General features: G+C 43.6%; 1 protein-coding gene and 1 long non-coding RNA gene across 2 annotated transcripts in view; one reads left to right on the top strand and one right to left on the bottom strand.

Annotated features, from left to right (window-relative positions):
* Window positions 1-21,943, top strand: part of LOC117662607 (uncharacterized) — a 33,135-nt gene that overhangs the window by 1,611 nt on the left and 9,581 nt on the right. Inside the window, exons 2-7 of the mRNA XM_087885256.1 lie at window positions 1,783-2,058; window positions 10,401-10,682; window positions 16,798-16,878; window positions 17,212-17,309; window positions 17,422-17,478; window positions 21,381-21,546. Of these exons, the coding sequence (XP_087741382.1) occupies window positions 1,783-2,058; window positions 10,401-10,682; window positions 16,798-16,878; window positions 17,212-17,309; window positions 17,422-17,478; window positions 21,381-21,546 (960 nt within the window). The remainder of the gene's footprint in view (window positions 1-1,782; window positions 2,059-10,400; window positions 10,683-16,797; window positions 16,879-17,211; window positions 17,310-17,421; window positions 17,479-21,380; window positions 21,547-21,943) is intronic.
* LOC148115860 (uncharacterized) lies at window positions 19,118-20,438 on the bottom strand. Its single transcript, XR_015731796.1, has 2 exons — window positions 20,383-20,438; window positions 19,118-19,625 (listed from the first exon to the last, which is right to left on the bottom strand). It is a non-coding gene; the product is annotated as an uncharacterized LOC148115860 (long non-coding RNA).

Genomic DNA, 21,943 nt, shown 5'->3' with positions numbered 1-21,943 from the left:
GAGCTGGAAGGGACCTTAGAGGTCTTCTAGTCCAACCTGCTGGCTAAGGCAAAAGTTTGACGGAGGAGGCTCCCTCCCCCCATTTCTTCTGTGCCTCCATCCTTTCTTGAGATCCGCCACTGCCATTTTTGATTCAGAGAAGCGAAAGGGGGACTTGCCACCTGTCCTCTTCCCGGCAAGGTTCAGGGGAGCCGCAGGTTGACATCAAGACATTCAAGGTGTTGGTTATTACCTTTAAAGCCCTACATGGCTCAGGGCCAGGGTATCTTCGAGACCGCCTTCTACCACATAGCTCCCAACGACCAGTAAGATCCCACAGAGTTGGTCTCCTCAGGGTCCCGTCAGCTAAACAATGCCGGCTGGCAGGCCCGCGGGGGAGGGCCTTCTCTGTGGCTGCCCCAGCTCTCTGGAACCAGTTACCGCCTGAGGTTCGGACCGTCCCCACCCTATTGGCCTTCCGAAAAGCGGTGAAGACCTGGCTCTTCCGGCAGGCCTGGGGCCGTTGATCTCGCTGCTGCGATTTGACGAGATCCGGCCATGAATGGTGTGAATGGGTTTTAATTGTTTTTAATGGTTTAACTTTTAATGTTTTATATATGGTTTTTAAATGCATTGTAAGCCGCTTTGAGTCTTCGGAGAAAGGCGGCATACAAATTGAACAAACAAACAAATAAATAAATAAATAAGAGAGGTCAAAAGGGGGATTGATGAGGAGACTTTTTTCCCTTGAATCATCATCTTTTAATGAGCCCATAGTCCCTTGTGGGATGGAGCCTGGGCAACTGAATGGAGCTAGCATTTCATGGCCAGATGCCCTTCCTGTCGCCAATGCGGAGTTTTTATTTATTTATTTATTTAATTTGTATACCGCCCTTCTCCCAGAGGGGACTCAGGGCAGTGAACAGCCACAATTAAAAAACATACGAATACAAAAGTTAAGATAATTAAAAAAAGAATTAAATCATGAGCTTCCCAATTTAAAACCCCCAAATCCATAAAATTTAAAATCCCAATTAAAAACCATTTAGGCTAGGCCGGCTTGGTGGAATAAAAACGTCTTCAGGGCTTTACGGAAGGTCTGGAGGTCCGGGATCAATCGTATTCCAGGAGGCAGCTCGTTCCACAGGGCGGGTGCCCCCACAGAGAAGGCTCTCCCCCTGGGGGCCGCCAGCCGACATTGCCTGACCGACAGCACCCTGAGGAGGGCCTCTCTGTGGGAGCGTATTGGCCGGTGGGAGGTTATCGGTAGCAGCAGGCGGTCTTGCAAATATCCTGGCCCTAAGCCATGGAGCGCTTTAAAGATGAGAACCAACACCTTAAAGCGCACCAGGAAGACCACCGGGAGCCAATGCAGCTCACGCAGGAGAGGTGTTACGTGGGAGCGCCACGTCGCTCCCATAATCACCTGCGCGGCTGCATTCTGCACCACCTGGAGCCTCCGGGTGCTCCTCAAGGGGAGCCCCATGTAGAGAGCATTGCAGTAGTCCAGGCGTGACGTGACCAGGGCATGAGTGACCGTGCACAAGGAGTCCCGATCCAGAAAGGGACTTGTATTATATATATTCTCAGTGTGCCCAGAGAGAGAAATATCTGCCTCTACCTAGGATCAAACTCACAGCCTCTTGATTGTGAGGTGAGAGCTCCACCTCTAGGCCACCGCACCACTTGAATGCTAGGGAGGAAATGGCGATGGAGTCAGTGCCTCTTTCCAATGTCCATGTCCCGCAATGAGAGAGACCTCTCCTAAGAACTCCCCAAACCACCCTCCTGTTCCTCTTTCAGGCTTTCACATGATACAGCAGACGTTCGGCTGTGAGATACGAGAAGACGGGAGCAAACTAGGGTTTGAGCATCATGGATATGATGGGAAGACCTTCCTCACCTTCGACAAGGAGACAGCCAGCTGGGTGGCTCTTGACTCCCAGGCTCAGATCACCCAGAGGAAATGGGATGCTATTCCAGGATTCAATCAGAAACTGAAGTCATACCTGGATGAGTACTGCATTGATTGGCTGGAGAAGTACCTTTCGTACGGGAACAAGACCCTGCTGAGAACAGGTGAACATCTGGATCTAGGCTGGGCTTTCCTCCTTTCGGCTCCCTGCTCTGCAACCTGGCTGGCCAGCAGGGAATCCATTCTCCCTCTTCAGCATCTTCCCAGGATACGGGAAGCCCTGTTTTGTTCCTGTTGCCAGGCAACCATTAAATGGACCAGGATATGCTAGCCTCGGCCTGGTGTTTGTCTGTGTGGATCAGACAGCAAAAGCACTTAGGAGTGTCCTGTTCACAGCCCAGGAAGAGGCAACAGGGCCACGTGGGGCTTTTCAGTGGAGCCAGCATTAGTCAAAATGGAATCAAGTGTGAGGGGCACCCTTAATTTCCCTCCCCATCATACGGCGGGGGGGGGGCTTCCCTCCCTTTCACCTGTGGTGCACCTCTCATCCCTTCTCCCTCCCTTTAATTGAGGGCTGCATCAGGGTTGTGTTTGACCTTGGGGGGGGGCAGGGTGTGTGTGGCCGGGGGTGTGATCAGGGTGGGCCATTCATCAATGTTGCAATATTTTCAGGATCAGACTCAATAATAATAATAAGAGTTAGAGGTTTAAATATATTTCTCTTTAATTATAATAGGCATTCTATATTCACTGAATATTCACAGATAGAAGCAAAGAAAATGGTGAAGGTGGCTCCTTATATATACAAAGGGTGGAGCCAAGAGTGGGAGTGGTGAATTATGAATACATTAAGAATCAAAGAATAAGTTAACCCCTGATATCCCATATATACATTATTTACACATTAGGGAATAAGGCATTTACATCTGACAAATCCCCCTCTAAATGCCGGTTCGCTATACAACACCAATTACATTCAGATTCAGGACAATATAAGACATACAATTTGGAAGTTAAGTATTTGTGCTGTTTAGAAGGTAAAGGCTTCGTCAATATGTCAGCTAATTGTTCAGAGGTATCACAATGTACTGCTTTGATAAATCCATCTTGAGACAATTGTCTCACATGCTTAAATTTTATATCTATATGCCTGGATCTTTGTCCAATGGCATCGGATCTAGATATTTCAATGGCTGCTTTATTGTCTTCATGCATAACAAAAGGCAAAGCAGGTTTTTTCCAAACATCTGAAATTAAATCATTAAACCATACAAGGTTATTTGCAGCTTTGGATAAACAAACATATTCCGCTTCTGTGGTTGAAGTGGCTACCAGTTCTTGTTTACCAGTGTACCAGTAAACTGGACAGTCATTTAACAGAAAAATATAACCAGAAGTACTTTTTCTGCATGATATATCTCCAGCCCAATCCGCATCTGCGTAACATGTAAGTTTTGGTTCTTTATTATCACTAGGTTCTAATACTAGGCAAAAGTCTAATGTACTTTTCAGATATCTTAAAATTCTTTTGACAGCTTCCCAGTGATACACTGTTGGTTTGCTAACGTGCCTTGATAATAAATTGAGTGGTAATGCAATATCTGGCCTAGTCCAATTAGATATATAAAGAAGTGAACCTATGACTGATCTATAAAATGTATTATCCTTGAATTCAGGGGAGGATTCATCAGTATTTCTAAGGAAATCAGTTTGCATAGGAGTGTCACAGGGTTTGGCATTGTTTAAATTGCATTTGTTTAGAAGTTCAATAATCTTATCTTTCTGAGTAAGTTTGAATCCCCTTTTAGTTTTGTTAATTTGTACACCAAGGTATTTGTTTACTTTACCTAGAGATTTCAACGAGAAATGTTCATTTAGCTTGTTTACAAAGATTTCTCTTCTCTCTTTGTGTTTTCCTATATATAAAATATCATCTACATAAATCAATACAAATTCAATGTAATCATCACTCTTTTTGACAAAGAAACAGTTATCAGCAGTGGTAGCGTTGAAATCCATGGTCTTAAGTACTTTTACCAAGCAATTGTACCATCTTTTGCCAGATTGCTTTAATCCGTATAAACTCTTGTTCAATAGCCAAATTTCATTTTTATTAGTGTACTGACTGTGAGGTGCTCTTACATATATTTCCTTATCTAGTTTTGCGTGTAGATACGCAGTCTGTATGTCATATTGAAATACATCAAGATTGAGTGCGGATGCTACTACTAGAGCTGTTTTAACACTCTCTGTTCTTACTGTGGGGGAGTACGTGTCAGTATAGTCCTCCGGATATTTTTGTGCATAACCTTGTGCAACCAATCTAGCTTTGTATAGGGTATTGCCTCCTTCTAGGTTCTTAATTTTATAAATCCACCTGGTACCAATAATTGTTTTATCTTTAGGTGCAATCGCAGGTGTGAATACATTTAATCCTTGCAAACTTTCCATCTCTTTTTTCATAGCTAGTTCCCACTTTTCCTTTTCTTCACGAGGGAGTTTTAATACTTCCTCATATGTATTAGGTGTTATTTGTTCACCATCCATATGCATTATGTAATCTCTGTATTTATTTGGTATTTGATTTCTGTTGTTCCTAATAGCTCTTTCAGGTTTGCTATGGTAGTCATGCAAATATCTTGCTTCCTTTTTTGTTAATGTGTCTGTCTTTATTTTGTGTTGACTATTTGTCCATGTTTTGGTTTTGTTTTTATTTTTGTTGATATTTTGATTTTCTATTGTCCCTTCCTCACGAGATTTTGTATCTTTGCATTTATTTGGAAATATTTCATTAAGATGTAATTTAGACCAGTTGGCCTGTTCATGGAACACAGCTGTTCTGGAAACTATAAATTTGTTATTATTATCAATGAATCTGTACCCTTTGGTGCCAGTTTCATATCCCATAAATCTTAGTCTTCTGGATACGTTTTCTCCCTTTCTTCTCAATTGTTTAGGTATGTGTACGTCTGCAGTGACCCCAAATATGTGCATGTGTGCTAATTTTGGTTTCCTATTATACATCACCTCATATGGTGTCTTATTCACAATACTGGACCAGGTTCTATTTTGAGTGTAATTTGAATAATGTAAGGCTTCTGACCAAAATTGTTTGCCTAAACCAGCATCCTCTAATGTGCACCTAATCATGGTTTGTAATGTGGAATTCTTTCTCTCTGCAATCCCGTTCTGGAACGCAGAAAATGGACTAGACGTGTAATGTAGCATTCCTCTATCCTTTAACCATTGGGAGAATTCTTTAGACATGAATTCACATCCCCTATCTGTCATAATTTGTTTTATTCTGATATTATGTTGTGTTTCTATGCGTTTGTAAAATTCCTTAAATTTTTGAAAGGTTTCATCCTTGTGTTTTAATGTGTAAACGAAACCATAGCGACTGTAATCGTCTACTATTGTTAGGAAGTAACGTTTTCTATAAGTGATTGATGGAGTTAATGGGCCAACTAAGTCCATGTGTACTAAGTCAAAAATTTTGTTAGTTGATCTGGTGGATTTTTTTGGCCTGGGACTAGTTTTTAGTTTAGTAGATTTACATACTGAGCATTCCAAATAATTTTCACAATTTTTTATTTTGACACCTTCTGCGTGTTCAGTCATTTTTTGTACTACAGGAAAACTTGCATGTCCTAACTTCCTATGTAAGATATGAGCACACTCGTCATGAATTGGTTTACCTATTTTTGGTTTCTTCTCATTGTGTGTATCTGTGTGATCATGAGATATTTTACATTCATCGTTGTCACTGTTACTAATATTTTCATCATCTGCCTCAATACAATCTTCCATATTTGAATCAATGTTATGTAACCATCTTTCTTTTGTTATCAGATAGGGTAGGCCTCCTTTAATCATCACAGTGCCTACATTTGTTTTATTCTTCTCTAAAGTTGCTTTTCCCTTTGAGAAAACTATATTGATGTCAGAATCTCTGCTTAGTTTTATGGCACTTAGTATGTTATGAGGTATTTCTGGTATTAACAATACCCCCTCTATTTTTCCTAGACCAGGCAAGGTCACATTCCCTCTGCCTAATACTTGAACTTTTTCTTGATTAGCTACCTTTATTACAAACTTATCTTCTGTAAATGAAGACAATATATTTTTGTTATTAGTGGTGTGATTAGTTGCCCCAGAATCAATAAGCCAATTATTGTTCTCATTTTGTTGCGTTTTAGTGCTGTCTTGTTTATTTAGTCCATTCAGTGAACCAGATTTTTTCTCTTTTGAATTTTCTCTGCCCCCTCTACTTTCTCTGTAATTTGGTGGGCTTCTATATTTATGTCTATCTGTGGAAGACTGTCTATAATTGTATTTATTCCTATATTCTGACCTATGTCTTTCCTTTGAAATTTTGGGACAATCTCTTCTATTGTGTTCCCTGGACCCACAATTGTGGCATTTAAAAGTTTCATTATATTTTTCTTGGAAAGCTACCTTCCTAAAAGATTTGTGTTCTGTGTGATTGCTATAACGATTTTTTCTTGAATTGTCTTCTGCTATCAATTTGTTAGATAGACTTTCTATTGATAAATATCCTAGATTGATGGTGTCTAAGTGTGACATAAAACTATCCCATGATGAATCAAGTGAGTTGATAATAACACTTTTCATTGTTTGATCTGAAATCACTTCCCCCCTCAAATGCAGTTCAGCTCTTATTTTGTTTAAAGATATTAAATGCTCACTTATGGAAACCCCTGGTTTTACTCTGGAAGAAAAGAAGTCCTTAGACATTCTTGTGGTGGTAGCTACACTATCGCTGTGAAACAAATTAAACATGCATTGAATTATTTCTGAAACAGTTAGATTTGGTTTGATGCTATGATACATTGCAGGAGACACGCTAGATATTATTAAGAAAAATGCCTTATGGTGTAAACAATCTATTTTTAAAGTCCAAGGTCTTCTTGGGGGACTAGTGATAAAAAATAGTAAATTTTCTTTCATAAAGACAACCTGGAGCTGTTGATACCATTCTTGCAAATTAATGCCATCAACCCTAAGTTTTGGGAAGTCACTGGGTAAGTTTCCCACATTATTTTGTCCATTACTTACAACCTGAGGTAGTCCGTGGTCTCGCAAGTGTAGAAAATTGCAAAACGGCATGGGGATGCTCGCAACGAGTCTGCGCGGTTCTCTGGCCAGTTCAAGTCTTTCCGGACCGTCTACGTAGTTTCGCACATGCGCGTTGTTCATTTCTTCTTTGGCGTCGTCGTGGAAGGTTCTCTCCATTGTAGCTCGCTCGCTCCGCTCCTCTTCAGACGAGTCGGTCTCTGGCTCGGTCTTAGGAGTTCTGATGGCGGCGACTGTTCTTCTCTTTCTTTTGGGTGCGTTGGCACTTGCTTCGGTTTGCGGTGTAGGGCGGAATCGACATGGCTCTCTGGGCTCGGGCGTCGTCGCTCTCGAAGTCAGGAAGGGAGCGTGCATGTCTTGAAGTATCGGCTTGTTCGCTTGCTTCTTCGTTGGCGCTTTGGAAATTTTTAATTTTGGCCCAAATGCAGCAAAAAGCGTCTTCATTGCTGACTTTACTTGGGATTTCGTTAAGTCGTCTTCATTTTCTGATTCTGGCTCTTCCGAAGAGTTTGAATCCTCCTTTTCACTTTCGTTGTCTGATAACGTTTTTCGCGTCAGAAATTTTGAACTGAGCATTTTGATTGGCTCTGCTTCGCTCACTTTGGAGGCTTGTTGAAACCAAGATGGCTGCCATTCAAAATTTCGCGCGGGATCACATTTTTTCTTTTTCATAACGACTTTCTCTGTAGTCATATCACTCACAGTTTTTTGGTCTTTGGGTTTCTCTTTAGCGATGTTTTTCTCTCTCGCTGCTCCGCTGTTCTTCAGCATTTCTTGGAGGTTCGCGATGAGGCTTTCATCATTCTTCTGGCTTTTTAATAACTTCAATATCTCTGACCTGAGTTCGTTATTTTCTATTTCGATTTCCTCCTGGCCATCATTTTCATTTATTAATTCTTCTTCTTCAGTGGTGTATTCTTCGGATTCTCTCGAAATCGCGTTTGTGGATTCGTTGATTATTTCTTGTTCAGTTTCTATTTCTTTGCTGTAGGCCCTGGTGTTGGGCCTATCTTTCTTAGACATTTTTAGGTATTTATTGAGTCAATTAACCATCCTCTGCTACCAGCTTGTTGCAATATTTTCAGGATCAGACTCAATAATAATAATAAGATTTAGAGGTTTAAATATATTTCTCTTTAATTATAATAGGCATTCTATATTCACTGAATATTCACAGATAGAAGCAAAGAAAATGGTGAAGGTGGCTCCTTATATATACAAAGGGTGGAGCCAAGAGTGGGAGTGGTGAATTATGAATACATTAAGAATCAAAGAATAAGTTAACCCCTGATATCCCATATATACATTATTTACACATTAGGGAATAAGGCATTTACATCTGACAATCAAGGCTCCGTATTTTGCTGCAATGGCCTCCTGCAGCCCTCTGCCAGCGAAAATGGAGCTTGAGGAGGCCGCTCCATTTTAACTGGCAGAAGGTTGCAGGAGGCCGTTGGGGCTGAAAATGGAGCCTGGGCAGGCCGTGTGTGGCCCTCCCAAGCTCCATTTTCCCTGGCAGAGGCACTGCAGGCCAGTCCTTTGCTGTTTCCAGTGCCGGCCTGCGAGCCAGATCTAAGCACCCGGGCCTTGAGTTTGACATCTCTGCTCAAGGAGACACTACCTTTATATTGTAGAAGACATTATCAGTGGTTCCAGTTGGGCAAAAAAGTCAAGATTGATAGATTTTTTTTCTTCCCAGGGGAAAAAAAAACACTCCCGAGGATTCTGGATATTTTTCTTAAATTATTGTATTTTATTTATTTACTTTATTTGTCAAACGTGTCTAAGATAGCAGATATAAGCATAAACATGATTATGAATACAGGATAAGGATACGAATAAATGGGGACCGTAGGACAGGGACGGTAGGCACGTTGGTGACCTCTTAGGAATGGGGTGAGGTCAACAGGAGACAGTCTAAGGTTAAAGTTATGGGGGTTTGGGGAAGAAACCACAGAGTCAGGTAGTGCGTTCCAGGCATTGACCACTCTGTGGCTGAAGTCGTATTTTCTGCAATCGCGTTTGCAGCGGTTACAAACAGCTTTTCCAACTCTGACCTACAGTGACTCCCCCGTCAAAAGAACCCTCTCCCCACCCAACCTACAAGGCTTCCTGCTTACATTATAATCTTTTGCTGCAAGTTTGTTAATATTTTCCTATCAAGACCATCTTCCCTTCTGGCTGTATCATGTCCCTCTCTGGGATTGTTGATCCCTCCAGGATTGGCTGGGTAAGATCAGGCTTTATGGGGGAATCTTCCCCCCATACCAGTAGCCCAGGAGTGGGTTCTACTTACTTTTATTACCGGTTCTTGCAAACCAGTCCGAACCAGGGGCAACCCACCACTGCAGTAGCCACTCCCTATCTGGGGAGGACTGTCTCTCTATTCCATTGACATAACACAGGGGTCTTAAATACTCAAAGAGCCATTTGGACCCGTTTCCCACAGAAAAGAAAACACCAGGAGCCAAAAAAACCTGGGTGGGTGTGGCCAACTCGATGACACTTCCACTGGTCACATGACCCCCCCCCAGCCACGCCTACCCAGCCGGTCATTAGGGCAGAGAACCAGTTGTTAAAAAACACCGGGAACCACAAAATCCTTTTGACATCTCTCTCTCTCTCTCTCTCTCCTCCCTCTCTCCCCCACTCTCTCCTTCTCTCTCTGTATCTCTCTATGTCTCTCTCTCTGTATCTCTCTGTCTCTGCCCTGGTCGCTTCTCCATCCCCCTCCATTGCCCTTATCTTCTCAGGCCAGATGGGGAGTGACTGGCAGGGGAGGGTGAGGGGCGGGGCCCAGCCAGTGTTGGGATCACCTGACAGGAAGCCACAGCAGAGGGCCCAAAGAGTCACGTACAGCTCCGGAGCTGTAGGTTGCTGACCCCTGACCCTTGCAGAACCATTTTTCCAAATTAACCAGCGTGAAATTCCCAAAGCCCTGAGCCCCTTGCTTTGATTCTGGTTCTCCTCCTCTTGAAATCGTGGTTGTCTCCCTCAGAAAGAGTCCTGGAGCAACCTAAGATTTGGGGGAGTGGAGAAGGTAGGGGGAATCTTCTGTATTGCTTTTCTGTTGAAAGGGATCTTAAAAGAGCAGTTCCCATGAAGGGAACAGGCCAAGATCAGTCAGAATTCAATGCAGCTTGAGTGGGATTTATTTCGACCCTCAATTTGTTGCCAGACACTTTTCAGATCGAATCACTGGGAGGGACTCAAAATCCAGAGTACTTTCTGGTTGAGCATCTTCCAGATTGGGAGCATTTCCTAAAACTTCTGCAGATGCTGGTTTTGAATGGAAAATCCCTGCCTTAAAACTAAGCAGTGGGAGACTTTCTTGCTCCTTCAAGTTTCTCATCCACCTTCCAGGCTCTGGAAGGGCTCAGATTTAATTCCAGTGATGCCGTTTCTGCAGAGACCCCAGTGGTGACGGTGAGCAGCAGGACGGAGGCCGAGGATGGGATGGAGACGCACGTCTGCCGAGTGGATGGCTTCTACCCCAGGGAGATCGATGCCACCTGGAGGAGAGATGGGGAGGTCTGGCTGCAGGACACCCTCCAAGGATCTGTGGCCCCCAACGCGGATGGGACTTTCCACTACTGGCTCAGCATCCAGATCGACCCCAAAGACAGGGGCCGTTATCGGTGCCACGTGGAGCACGACGGCCTGAAGGAGCCTCTGGACGTGGCCCTGAAGGGTGAGAGGCTGCTGGGAGGGAAAAGCTGGCGTCTTTTTCCAGATGGAGGATTGAGGGAAAGGAATCTGACGCCAGATGTGTCCAGATGTGAGCACACTTGAGCTTTAATCCATTGGTTTTTCCCCGTTGTAAGGTCCAAAATGTCCAAAAAGTCCCCCAATAGTGCCGATGAGAGAGACTCAAGCAGAGTCTTGAAAAAAGTAACAGCTTTTATTTTGGCCAAAACAAAACAGCTGGGTGGACAGTTTTCACAGTATACAGGCAGAAAGCATGCAAGGAAAAAGCCACACTTGGGGAGAGTGTGGCTGATATCTCAACACACTCATGAAGCCAATCAGAGACAAAGTTTGTTACCCAATGTGGGCCCTTCTCATCTTCAAAGCGTTCCTTGTCCAAGGAATGTCCAAATCCACTAGGATTTTATAAAGTGGCACTCATACTTCACGTGATCTTGATTCTACGCCACTGCTTATACAACCCAGGATTGTACTAGCTTTTTTTGGCTGCTGCTCCACACTGCTGGCTCATATTCAAGTGATCATCCACTACAGTGGTGGGTTCCTCCTGGTTCAGCCCGGTTCGGCCGAGCCGGTAGCGGTGACGATATGATGTCACCGCTACCGGTTCTCTTTGTTCGGGAGCTGGGCCCTCCCACCCACCCCCGCATTATTCTTACCTTTTATTTAGCCCCGCCCCAATCTATTCGCTGCCTCCCGAGTCCCAGCTGATTGGCTAAAAGGAAAAAAACTGTTTAAATTCTTGCCGCAGGGCTTCAAAGGTCCGCCCTACAGCTGATCAGTGTTAAAATGCAGTGTGGTGGTAGACCAGTGCGCTCAAAAAACAAATGGGTAGACCAATGCCTCCAAGAACAAATGGGTAGACCGGTACAGCTCTGCAAGCAGTTAAAAGCCTGGTAGACCAGTACCTCTGCTAAATCCTAAAGAATTGTCACATGACCATCAGACCACGCCCACAAAATAAGCCACGCCCACAGAACCGGTAGTAAAAAAATTTAGAACCCACCCCTGATCCACTAGGATGATCGTGACATACTGGGGCAGCCTCTAAAAAGAACACAAATGTTTTTATTGATTTCCAAAAGTTGTTTATATTGTTCTGCTGCTGCAGTTTTTGTTTCTGTAAACTGCTGAGTGTCACAAGATTTCAAAATGCTGCTTTTGAGCTGAACAGCAATAGATAACTGTCAGCTGCCTTCATGCTGGGCAGGTGTGAGACGAAGGTAACGTCATGAGGACACATCTTCAAACAATGGTCAGCAAGGCATCTTCATGCTACCTATAGAGCAGGGGTGTCAAACACATATCATGAAGGTGTCACGTGACATATTCTCCCCTTCGCTAAACCGGGTGTGGGTGTGGCCAGCACGTGACACATCCAGCCCACAGGCCGGGAGTTTGACAGTTCTGCTTTAGAGGAACATGACAATGAACCCTTATCTTTATAAGTTGATGGATTTCCAGTCCGTTGGTTGAATTAGATCTCTCCCTACGATGGCGGTAGCCTATAAGGAGAATCTGTATAAAATCTTCTACTGACGGCATCTACCCCCATCGAGATTGGCCAAAATGTTGGACTTCCTGTTTGCTGCTGGCCGCCGCCAGACGTTCCTTTGGGATCGTCAGCTTCCACTGCCTGTTAGAGCCGCCTTCACAACGGAACGGCGGCTCGAAAAAACTCCGTTCCCATGAGGAAACGGAGATAGAGCCGGCAGGGGTGGGTAGAACTCTCTGCAGAGTCCCAAAAGTTTTTCTTTTACTTTTGGGATGGAGCGGATGAGATGCCCCATATCCCCAGCCGCTGCTCCGGGCTTTGGGAGACCTCTGCTAATGCAGAGCCAGGCGTCAAAAGCAAGCTTGCGAATTTGACAGATTACTCAAAGAAAATGTGAGCTGGACCTGTAATACTGAAGCGCAAGTATTTTACTTATCTTTTAAAAATTACTTAAGAGAATAGAGGAAGAGAAAGAGGAAAAAAGTTTCTTTTTAAAATGGCGTCTGCCGTGGCTGGAGAAGAGTTTGAGAGGGAAAGTTCTTCCGTTTTTTATTATTACAATGTAGCGGAATAAATACCACTGGCTACATTTGTAGACAAAACTCCGCTCCTGTTTTTGTTTTTCTCTTTTTTCCCTGGAGGCTTGAGTGTTGCTGGCTGGAAGTCTTTTGTCTTGTTTTTTTTTTTTTTTCTTCTAACAAAGCCTGCTTAGGCGGAAACATGGCACTGAGGCTTGTGAAGTCAGACAAACAAATAGGTGGGGGGGATTCCCCCACTAAGAATTTAAAGCAACGTGTTTTAACTCTTCAGTCCCAGAAACCTGATTTTAATATAATAGAATTTCTCTTAGAGGAGATTGAAAGAAGGGATGAGATTGTGAATCAGCAACTTGAAAAATTTAAGCAGGAAATTAAGGAATTGGTGAAATCCAAGTTTGACTTTTTGCAGCAAAAAATTTTAAAATTGCCAGAATTCATGATTCGGTTGGATACAAATACTAATTTACTAGAGTCAAAAATGGATGAAATTCAAGATAAATTGGACAATAGAATTCAAAAAATTGAAAATGATTTGTTAAATATTCAGGATTATAGTTCAGAAGAAAAATTTAAAATGGATGCTGACCAAAAGTCTGGTAATGTAGAATATCTGGAACAGAGGATTCAAAAAGAGGTTCTAAAGATACAATATAATTTCACAGAATATGCAATAAGACTTAGAGGTTTGCAGGAAAATAACAGAGATGACTTAAGGAAAATATCTTCTGAATTTCTAGCTGGGATTTTAAAGATTCAACCTGAGGAAGTGTTTTGTAGGATTGACAGAGCTTATCGAATAAATTCTTGGACTGCCAAGCAAAGGCAATTGCCTAGAGATGTGGTAATCTATTTTTCAGATAAAGAAATTAGGAATAAAATTGTGCAAAATTCCTTCAATTCTAATTTGCAATTGTATGGAAGAAAGATTTGGATTTACAAGGAACTCCCACCTAAGATACTAATGGAAAGGAAGAAATTTGGCTTTCTGGTGTCTGAGTTAAAAAGGAGAAATATTCAATTCCGGTGGGACGTCCCAGTTGGTATTATATTGAGATATCAAGGAGAAAGATACCAGTTAAATACTGTTGAAAGGGCGGAAGAATTTTATCAAAATAGGTTGAAAATGAATTTAACGTCTTCAGATATAATACAGGATAAGCAGAAGGAGCTGGAACTAAAGACAGAGACTGTACCAGATAAATTGCCTTTGGATTTATCGGATACCCCAGCTGGATTATCTACAAATTTGAGAGAAGTGCCATCTGATTTTAATGTGATGATTTATCAAGGCAAGGACAAGCATGGAAACCAATTAGAGGATATACAAGGGATAAAAAAGAAATGCGAGACACAAAAAATTAGGATGGAGGTCAAACCCACAAAAAGAAAACAAAAAAAGAAATAGGTTGTACAAAAATAGAAATTTCTAACCCAAGCAACAGTGAAGCCAGTGATTTTAAAATATGAATGATTATGTGAAAACATAGAGGAGGCGACATATTGGTCAATATCATCCTGAGGATAGTGGCAGATCTCTGCATTGCCGTAATTTTGGGACATGGAAAGAGCCTCAAATTGATGGTTTTGAATTATCTACTTTGAAACTTCTTTTTGTGTTGATAAATATATTATAATTATCTTGAATTATAAGGCAAGAGAATCACATTGGGACATGCAGAAGATCGGGTTGTTACCCAATACGATGATGGAAATTAATAATCCTGATGAAACCCACAATTATTATTATACGGAATACAATTATAATGTCACTCGGGTGGTTGTTTTTACTTTTATATATATAAGAAGATGTTTACTACTGATGGGGGCAGATATGATTGGAGATCTTGAATAAACTGTTGCATCCGCAAGCTATGTCACCCTATTATGGATGTTGGTTTTAACAATCCAGTGGAAAGACTTCAAGAAGATATTATATGGACTATAAATTTAAAGTTATTGTCTTTTCTTTTTTTATTTAGATATAATGGAATATATATATATATATATTTTTAAGTAGTGTGGGCAGTGAATTAAAGATATCAAGAATTGTTGTGTATGGTAAATTTGTAAGACAGTGGGTGAATAAGCTAGCTACAGACTGATTAGTTTAAGAAAAGGGATTTTTAAGTGATACATTTAGGGGAGTGGAGGAAATGGATAGAGTGGAATAAATGTTAAATTAGATTTTATGGGGAGCCCGCTTTGAAATGTTATTAAAGTAGGACTTATTGTATAGTTTTAAAGTGGAAGGTGGTTTTGAATTGTTGCAACAATGCATAGATATAAAACACTATTATGCTAAATTAGAGTTATTTTATAATAGTTATAGTATAATGTGTTTGTTTTTTTTTGTTTTTTTTTTTTTTTTTCTCTTCTTCTTTTCTGAAATGTATGGATAAAGGGGGATTTATAATACTTTTAGTAAGTAAAGGTCAGTATTTTGAGGAGGGAGTAAGTAATCTGTTATGAATTAGGGTTTTTTTTTGTTACGAAGAAGTCACAGGGGGGGAAGGGTGGGGAGGGGGGGCTAGGGAGGGGGGGGAGGGGGGGGAAAAAGGGGGAAAAATTTGTATTTGAAAACCTTTTCAATAAAAAAAAAAAAAAAAAAAAAAAAAAGAGATTGGCCAAAATGTTCTCAAACCTATCCCCTGAGTGTTAGAGATGTAGACATAAATCTGGAACATTTTATCACATGCGGTGGATATGTCCCAATGCCAGGAAATATTGGCTCAAAGTTAAGGAATGGCTGGAAGGAATCACGGAACGTAAGATAGAATTGAAACCAGAATTATGTCTATTAGGCATACTAGATCCAAAATTGGGTAAGAATTATCAATACATAATATGACACATAACTAACTGCTGCTAGAATCGCTTTTGCACAAAACTGGACACAAATAAATACCCCCTCAGATGAAATGGTAATTAGAAAGATACTTGAGTGTGCTGAAATGGATAGGATGACCATGGAGTTAAAAGAAAGAGAGGAATCGGACTATTATAAAACTTGGAGTAGACTGTACAAGTGGCTAGAGCCGTGACGGCACGCGGAGCCATATCGGTGGGCACACGAGCCATATCAGTGGGACTTCTGGAAGTTGGCAAATGAGCCGTTTTTGGCCTCTGGGGGGTGGGGAAGGCTGTTTTCACCCTCCCCAGGCTCCTAGAGAGGCTCTGGAGCCTGGGGAGAGCAAAAAATGGGCCTTCCAGTTCCACCAGAAGTCGGCAAACGAGCCATTTCCAGCCTCTGGAGGGCATCCAGGGTGGTGGGGAAGAGAGTTTTCGCCCTCCCCAGGCTCCTAGAGAGGCTGTGGAGCATGGGGAGAGCAAAAAACAAGCCTACTGTGCCCACCGTGTCACCGCGTGCCAAAAGCGGGGGGAGTGCGGGAGGGTCAAACGCGCATGCGCGGGAGGACAGGGTAGGGCGCATAGAATTATGCATGTGGGCACGCGTGTATGTGACCCCCCCGTGCTCCCCCTGCTTTTGGCACGCGATGGCACGGTGGGCACGTTAGGCCTGTTTTTTGCTCTTCCCCACGCTCCAGAGTCTCTCTAGGAGCCTGGGGAGGGCGAAAACTCTCTTCCCCACCACCCTGGATGCAATAAAGGTTAGCTATTACTGGGCTAGAGAATAGAAGCCAAAACAAGAAATAAAAGTTCTAAAACTATTGACTATAAGATAAAGATAAATGTATATATGTATAACCAGAACGGTTATAATCAGTATTATATTATTATAATATAATTATTATACTATTACTAGAATTGTTAAAATCTATGAGAAGGCAAATATTGAATAGTGAATTACAAAAGTAGACTATACATGCTGATACGGAAAGCTGTAAACTTGTGTTACACTGTTGTGTTGTTTGTTTTTTCTATTTGTATTTGTCGTCTTCTTATTATTTTTCCTTGGGTTTTTTTTTTTTTCACTTGTGATTTTTTTAAGTTGGAAAATGTTCAATAAAAACTATTTTTTTTAAAAAATCTCCCCCCCCACAAGTTGGGACGATTGTTTGGGGTTCTTCTTCAATTATCTGCTCTTTCTTCCAATTCTATTCCAGAATCCAAATTGGGGCTCATCATCGGCTGCATTGTGGCTGGTCTTGTCCTGATGTATGTGATTGCTGGGATCTGGTTTTTCAGTAAGTATCCTTTTCTGGGTGAAAGAAGATGGGGGGGATTCCTTCCAAGTCTCCCCCTTTGAGCAGGGGAGACTGCTGGGCTTCTGGGCTTCCTTCTGTTTTCCCAGCCCTCTTAGGGAGCATCTGAGATCTCGGCCTCTTGCTAGAACTCCAGTCTCCGTTCGGCTGACTCTGAAGTTGAGACAGTCCTGCCTTCTCCAGAGTTGGGAAGAGGCATCACCGTTCTGTCCCTTTCAGAGGCTTTGGCCAAAGAGCAGCCGAGAAGGATATGAGTGCAAATCTTCCTCCTCTCCCAGCTGCTGTTTCCTCCCCTTTCCCCTCCATCCATCTCAGGGGCAACAACTTCTCTTGGGGCAGATCCAGTGGTGAAGTCCGAAGACCTTCCTGCAACTGTTCATAGGAACAGCCAGGAGAGGTTGTGGCTTAAACAAGTGTGAAAACCTCTCCTGGGGCTCTTCTGCATACAGGAGGAGAAATTGGATGATCTCTGATAGCTTCTTTTGAGCTTTCACTGTTTTTTTGTTTTTTGTTTTGTCCTTGCAGGGAGACATCAAAAAGGCTACAGACTGGCATAAAGTGAGTGATTTGTCCTCTTTACAGGTGAGCCCCAATTCAGAGGTGGGGATCAGAGACAGAACTTGTTGGGGTGGGGGGGGGGAATTGCAGTTTGATTGTAATCACTTTCCTTGTACCTGTGTTTGTTCCTGGAAACTCTTGGATTTTCAGCGTCCTTCATTCGGTCAGGGAAGGCGGCCCAGAGCCTGCATGGTGGACCCCGGCCTCCTTTGGAGCAAAGGGTCCCCTCAGGAGTGGGAAATATGGAAATGTGAGAAATGACCAGAAATGCCATGATCCCCAGTGGTTAGAGACCGTTCTGGTGTCATAGCCTGGTCTCCTCTGGTCTCAGAGGTTCCTGAAGCTGAGAGGTTGAATGATGAAGAGTGTGATGATGATGAAGGTTGAATGATGGAGAATGATGGCCTTCTCCTCAGAGCATCCAGGCAAGGCAGAGATTCACTCTGTGTTTTTCTCTCCAAAGTAGGGAACAACCAGGCTCTAAAGCAGCCCCCTCGCAGGTGGAAACTGTGCATATCCGTGCATGTCTGCATGCACACATTTGCATATGTCTGCTCATGCATTCCTGCATGTCCGCGCATGCGTTCGTGCATGCCCTTTCAATTTGGGAATGCACGCACGTGCAGTTTGAGCACTCGGTGTCTAAAAGGTTCGCCATCACTGGGATAGGGTCTCCTGCTTGAACAAGGGGTTGGACTAGAAGACCCCCAAGGTCCCTCCCAGCTGTATTCTTATTGACCCCTCTGTGTGATTCCCCCTCTTCAGGGGTGAAATCCAGCAGGTTCTGACAGGTTCTGGAGAACCAGTAGCAGAAATTTTGAGCAGTTTGGAGAACCGGTAGAGGAAATTTTGAGTAGTTCGGAGCAGGGGTGGGTTCTACTTACCTTTACTACCAGTTTGCAGCAGGGCCGCGCATGCACAGAAGCGTTTTGATGATGTCGGGGTCTGTGGGTGGAGCATCCCGCCAGTTTTACTACCGGTTCTATAGAACTGGTGCTAACCGGGGGCAACCCACCACTGGTTCGGAGACCCGGCAAATACCACCTCTGACTGGCCCCAGAGTGGGGAGGGAATGGGGATTTTGCAGTATCCTTCCCCTGACATGCCCACCAAGCCACACCCACCAAGCCACACCACACCCACCAAGCCACGCCCACAGAACCGGTAGTAAAAAAAATTGGATTTCACCACTGTCCCTCTTGGTTCCCTCTCCGACTAACCCTGCCTGTTTTCTCCACCCTCTTTGCAGCCGGACTTTGGCGCTGCACATTCCCAGCATAAGCAGAGAGGAAAGAAGAGGGAATCAACCGTCTTCTGAATTAGGCTGGACTCCTAGGAAGAGGAGCTTAACTAAGTTAGGAACCCGGTTGTTAAGTGAATCTGGCTTCTCCATTGACTTGGCTTTTCAGAAGGTTGCAAAAGGGGATCACATGACCCCGGGACGCTGCAACCGTCATAAATATGAACCATCCGAATGTAAATCATGTCGCCATGGGGATGCTGCAACGGTCGTAAGTGTGAAAAATTCTCATCAGTCATTTTTTCCAGTGCCATCGTAACTTTGAACAGTCACGAAATGAACTGTTTGATCTGTCCCCGTCCACACACACACACAAACACAGCCAGCCGAGGGTTAAGGAAGCACTTGGAACACACCCAGGTCTTTATCTCCAACTTGGCAGCGATATACACACCGTCTGCCAAGTGCTTTTATTTCCAAAGACAACAGAAAGATAATATACTCAGCGTACAAGAGTCCAACAGAAATAAATATTCCTCTCAGCAGTTTCGGACGAGGCTTTAGTGACTATCCAAGGTTTATTTTTGTTCGTCACAGGGATCACTGGCCACCACCCTCTATTATATAGTCTCTGGGGTGTGGTCCAGTGACTCAGTTCTAATCCCTAGCACGCCTCCTGAGCTGCTGCAATCGTTTATCACACCTTCGGAGGCATGCGTCCAGGAATGATGTCTCTCCTTCACTCTCATCCGAGACACCTGTCTCCCTGCTAATCTCCTCTCCCTCGGCCGGCACCTGAGACAGTGCCAGAGGGGAAGGGCCTGGAGAGGGAGGCCTGGCTGACTCCTCTTCCTCATGCTCGGAGCTTTCTTCCTCCGATGGGATAGGCTCAGAGGGCGGGGCCACAACACCATTATAAGTCAAGGATCACCTGTACATAATAAAACAGAGCTGTAAAATAATTCCCTCAACACTGTCAAACTCTATTAAGCCCTATTTTGTTAGAAGTCTATAATGATGTTTTAAACGAGGCAAAAATTCCAACCTCATGGAAAGAAGCGACAATTACCCTGATTTACTAAATATATGTATAGCTGTTTAGGAAGTAAAATACTGTATACTTGATATATAATGAAATAGGAGATATGTAAATTTGTATATAGATTAAGAAATATATTACTTTTGAATTTGATGCAAATGTTAGAAACCAGAGACGTTGAGCAATGTCCATTGTTTTACTTTTAAAGCTAATAAAATATTTTTAAAAAAAAAGAAAAAAAAAACACTGCCAAATTATTTGCTAAGTCTGCACTACTATTAATATTCTCATCGTTCCCACCAGCCATCTCCTTCCACTTATGACTGTATGACTGTAACTTTGTTGCTTGGATCCTTACGATTTATATTGATATTGTTTCCTGATTGCTTATTTGTACCCTATGACTATCATTAAGGGTTGTACCTTATGATTCTTGATGAACGTATCTTTTCTTTTATGTACACTGAGAGCATCTGCACCAAGACAAATTCCTTGTGTGTCCAATCACACTTGGCCAATTTAAAAAAAAATTCTATTCTATTCTAAAGCTCCAGTTTTGATTTGGGACTCTTGCAAGACAATCTTGCTGAACTTTGGGAGGTAAGGAGAACTTGACTTCCTGCTCCAACTGCGTGTGTCATTTACTTACTTGAGAAGCTCATTGAGTAACGTGAGCGAACTGCCTCTCTGCCTGCTTGCGTCTGCTTGGCCTGGAATAGGACAGTTTGTCGTCAACCCACTTCCCCTGGAGTGGGGTGGGAATGGGGATTTTGCAGTATCCTTCCCCTGGAGTGGGGAGGGAATGGAGATTTTGCAGTATCCTTCTCCTGGAGTGGGGAGGGAATGGAGATTTTGCAGTATCCTTCCCCTGGAGTGGGGAGGGAATGGAGATTTTGCAGTATCCTTCCCCTGGAGTGGGGAGGGAATGGAGATTTTGCAGTATCCTTCCCCTGGAGTGGGGAGGGAATGGAGATTTTGCAGTATCCTTCCCCTGGAGTGGGGTGGGAATGGAGATTTTGCAGTATCCTTCCCCGGGAGTGGGGTGGGAATGGGGATTTTGAAGTATCCTTCCCCTGGAGTGGGGTGGAAATGGGGATTTTGCATTCCCCTGCCACGCCCACCAAGCCACACCACGCCCACACAACCGGTAGTAAAAAAAAAAAATTGGATTTCACCACTGGAAAGACGCCCCAAGAGACTTTGAGGGTTTTCATCTAAAGCAGGGGTCCCCAAAACTTGGCAGCTTTAAGACTTGTGGACTTCAACTCCCAGAATTCTCTAGCCAGGGATCTCAGGAGAGAAAAGATGGCGGCACAGCAGACCAGTTTGGACAAACCGGTAGTAAAAAATGCTACCATTTTTAGGCATAGCTGGCTGGAGACTTCTGGGAGTTGAAGTCCACAAGCCTTAAAGCTGCCAAGTTTTGAAGACCTCTGATCTAAAGCCAAAGATCATTTGGGATTTCTGACCTCCACCAGTTGCCAGAGGATTTGCGGGGCGGTGGTGGTGGTGTTAGAGTCCCCACCCCCTCACTTACGCCCCTCCCCTAGTCCCAGATAACCCTCCCACTTTGCCCCTCCCCCAAAATTTTATCCCTCCCACCCCTCCGTGGGTGGTCCTGGAACGTCCGCCTAGCAACAATGACGATTTAAAGAGCTCCGCCAATCACCGCTCGCTCATTCGCAGCCCCTCCTCCGTTGGATTTCAGGAATGGGGGTCGGTGGGCGCAAGTTGCGTTTTGCAGACGGGATGGCTCTGCGCTCTGCGCCCCTCTTGCTTCTGGTGTTGGTCCTATGGGAGATCTGCTGCTTCAGTGAGTCCCCTTCCGGGATCTTTCCCCCCCCCCCCGTTTATAAATTTGCCTCCCCAGATCCTCCTCCTGCTGTTTCAGAATCCCTCCCCCCCCCCCAAAAAAAAAGAAAAAAAACGTGGTGCACTTTTGCAGAATTCAAAATTATTATTATTATTATTAGCATCCCACAATACAGTAGTCAGGCAGGGATCTTGGGATTTTCCAACCCGCGTTGCAATCAACCTGGGGCAGGTTTCAGACTGACGCTGATCCTTTTGGATTCTGAAATCTGCACAGAGCTGGAAGTGGATCTGGGGCTCGCTGAGAAGCTGCTGCTGCTGCAAGGGTGGGGAGGAGCAGGGAGAAGGACTCCCAGTCCTCAGCCTGGGAAGGGCCGGGCCTTTTGGACTTTGGCCTG

The sequence above is a fragment of the Pantherophis guttatus genome, chromosome 2, assembly GCF_059756535.1.
Source record: "Pantherophis guttatus breed Tessera chromosome 2, ASM5975653v1, whole genome shotgun sequence".
Lineage (NCBI taxonomy): Eukaryota > Metazoa > Chordata > Lepidosauria > Squamata > Colubridae > Pantherophis > Pantherophis guttatus.
The sequence above is the reverse complement of the archived record's forward strand: the minus strand, read 5'-3'. Positions and strand labels throughout refer to the sequence as shown.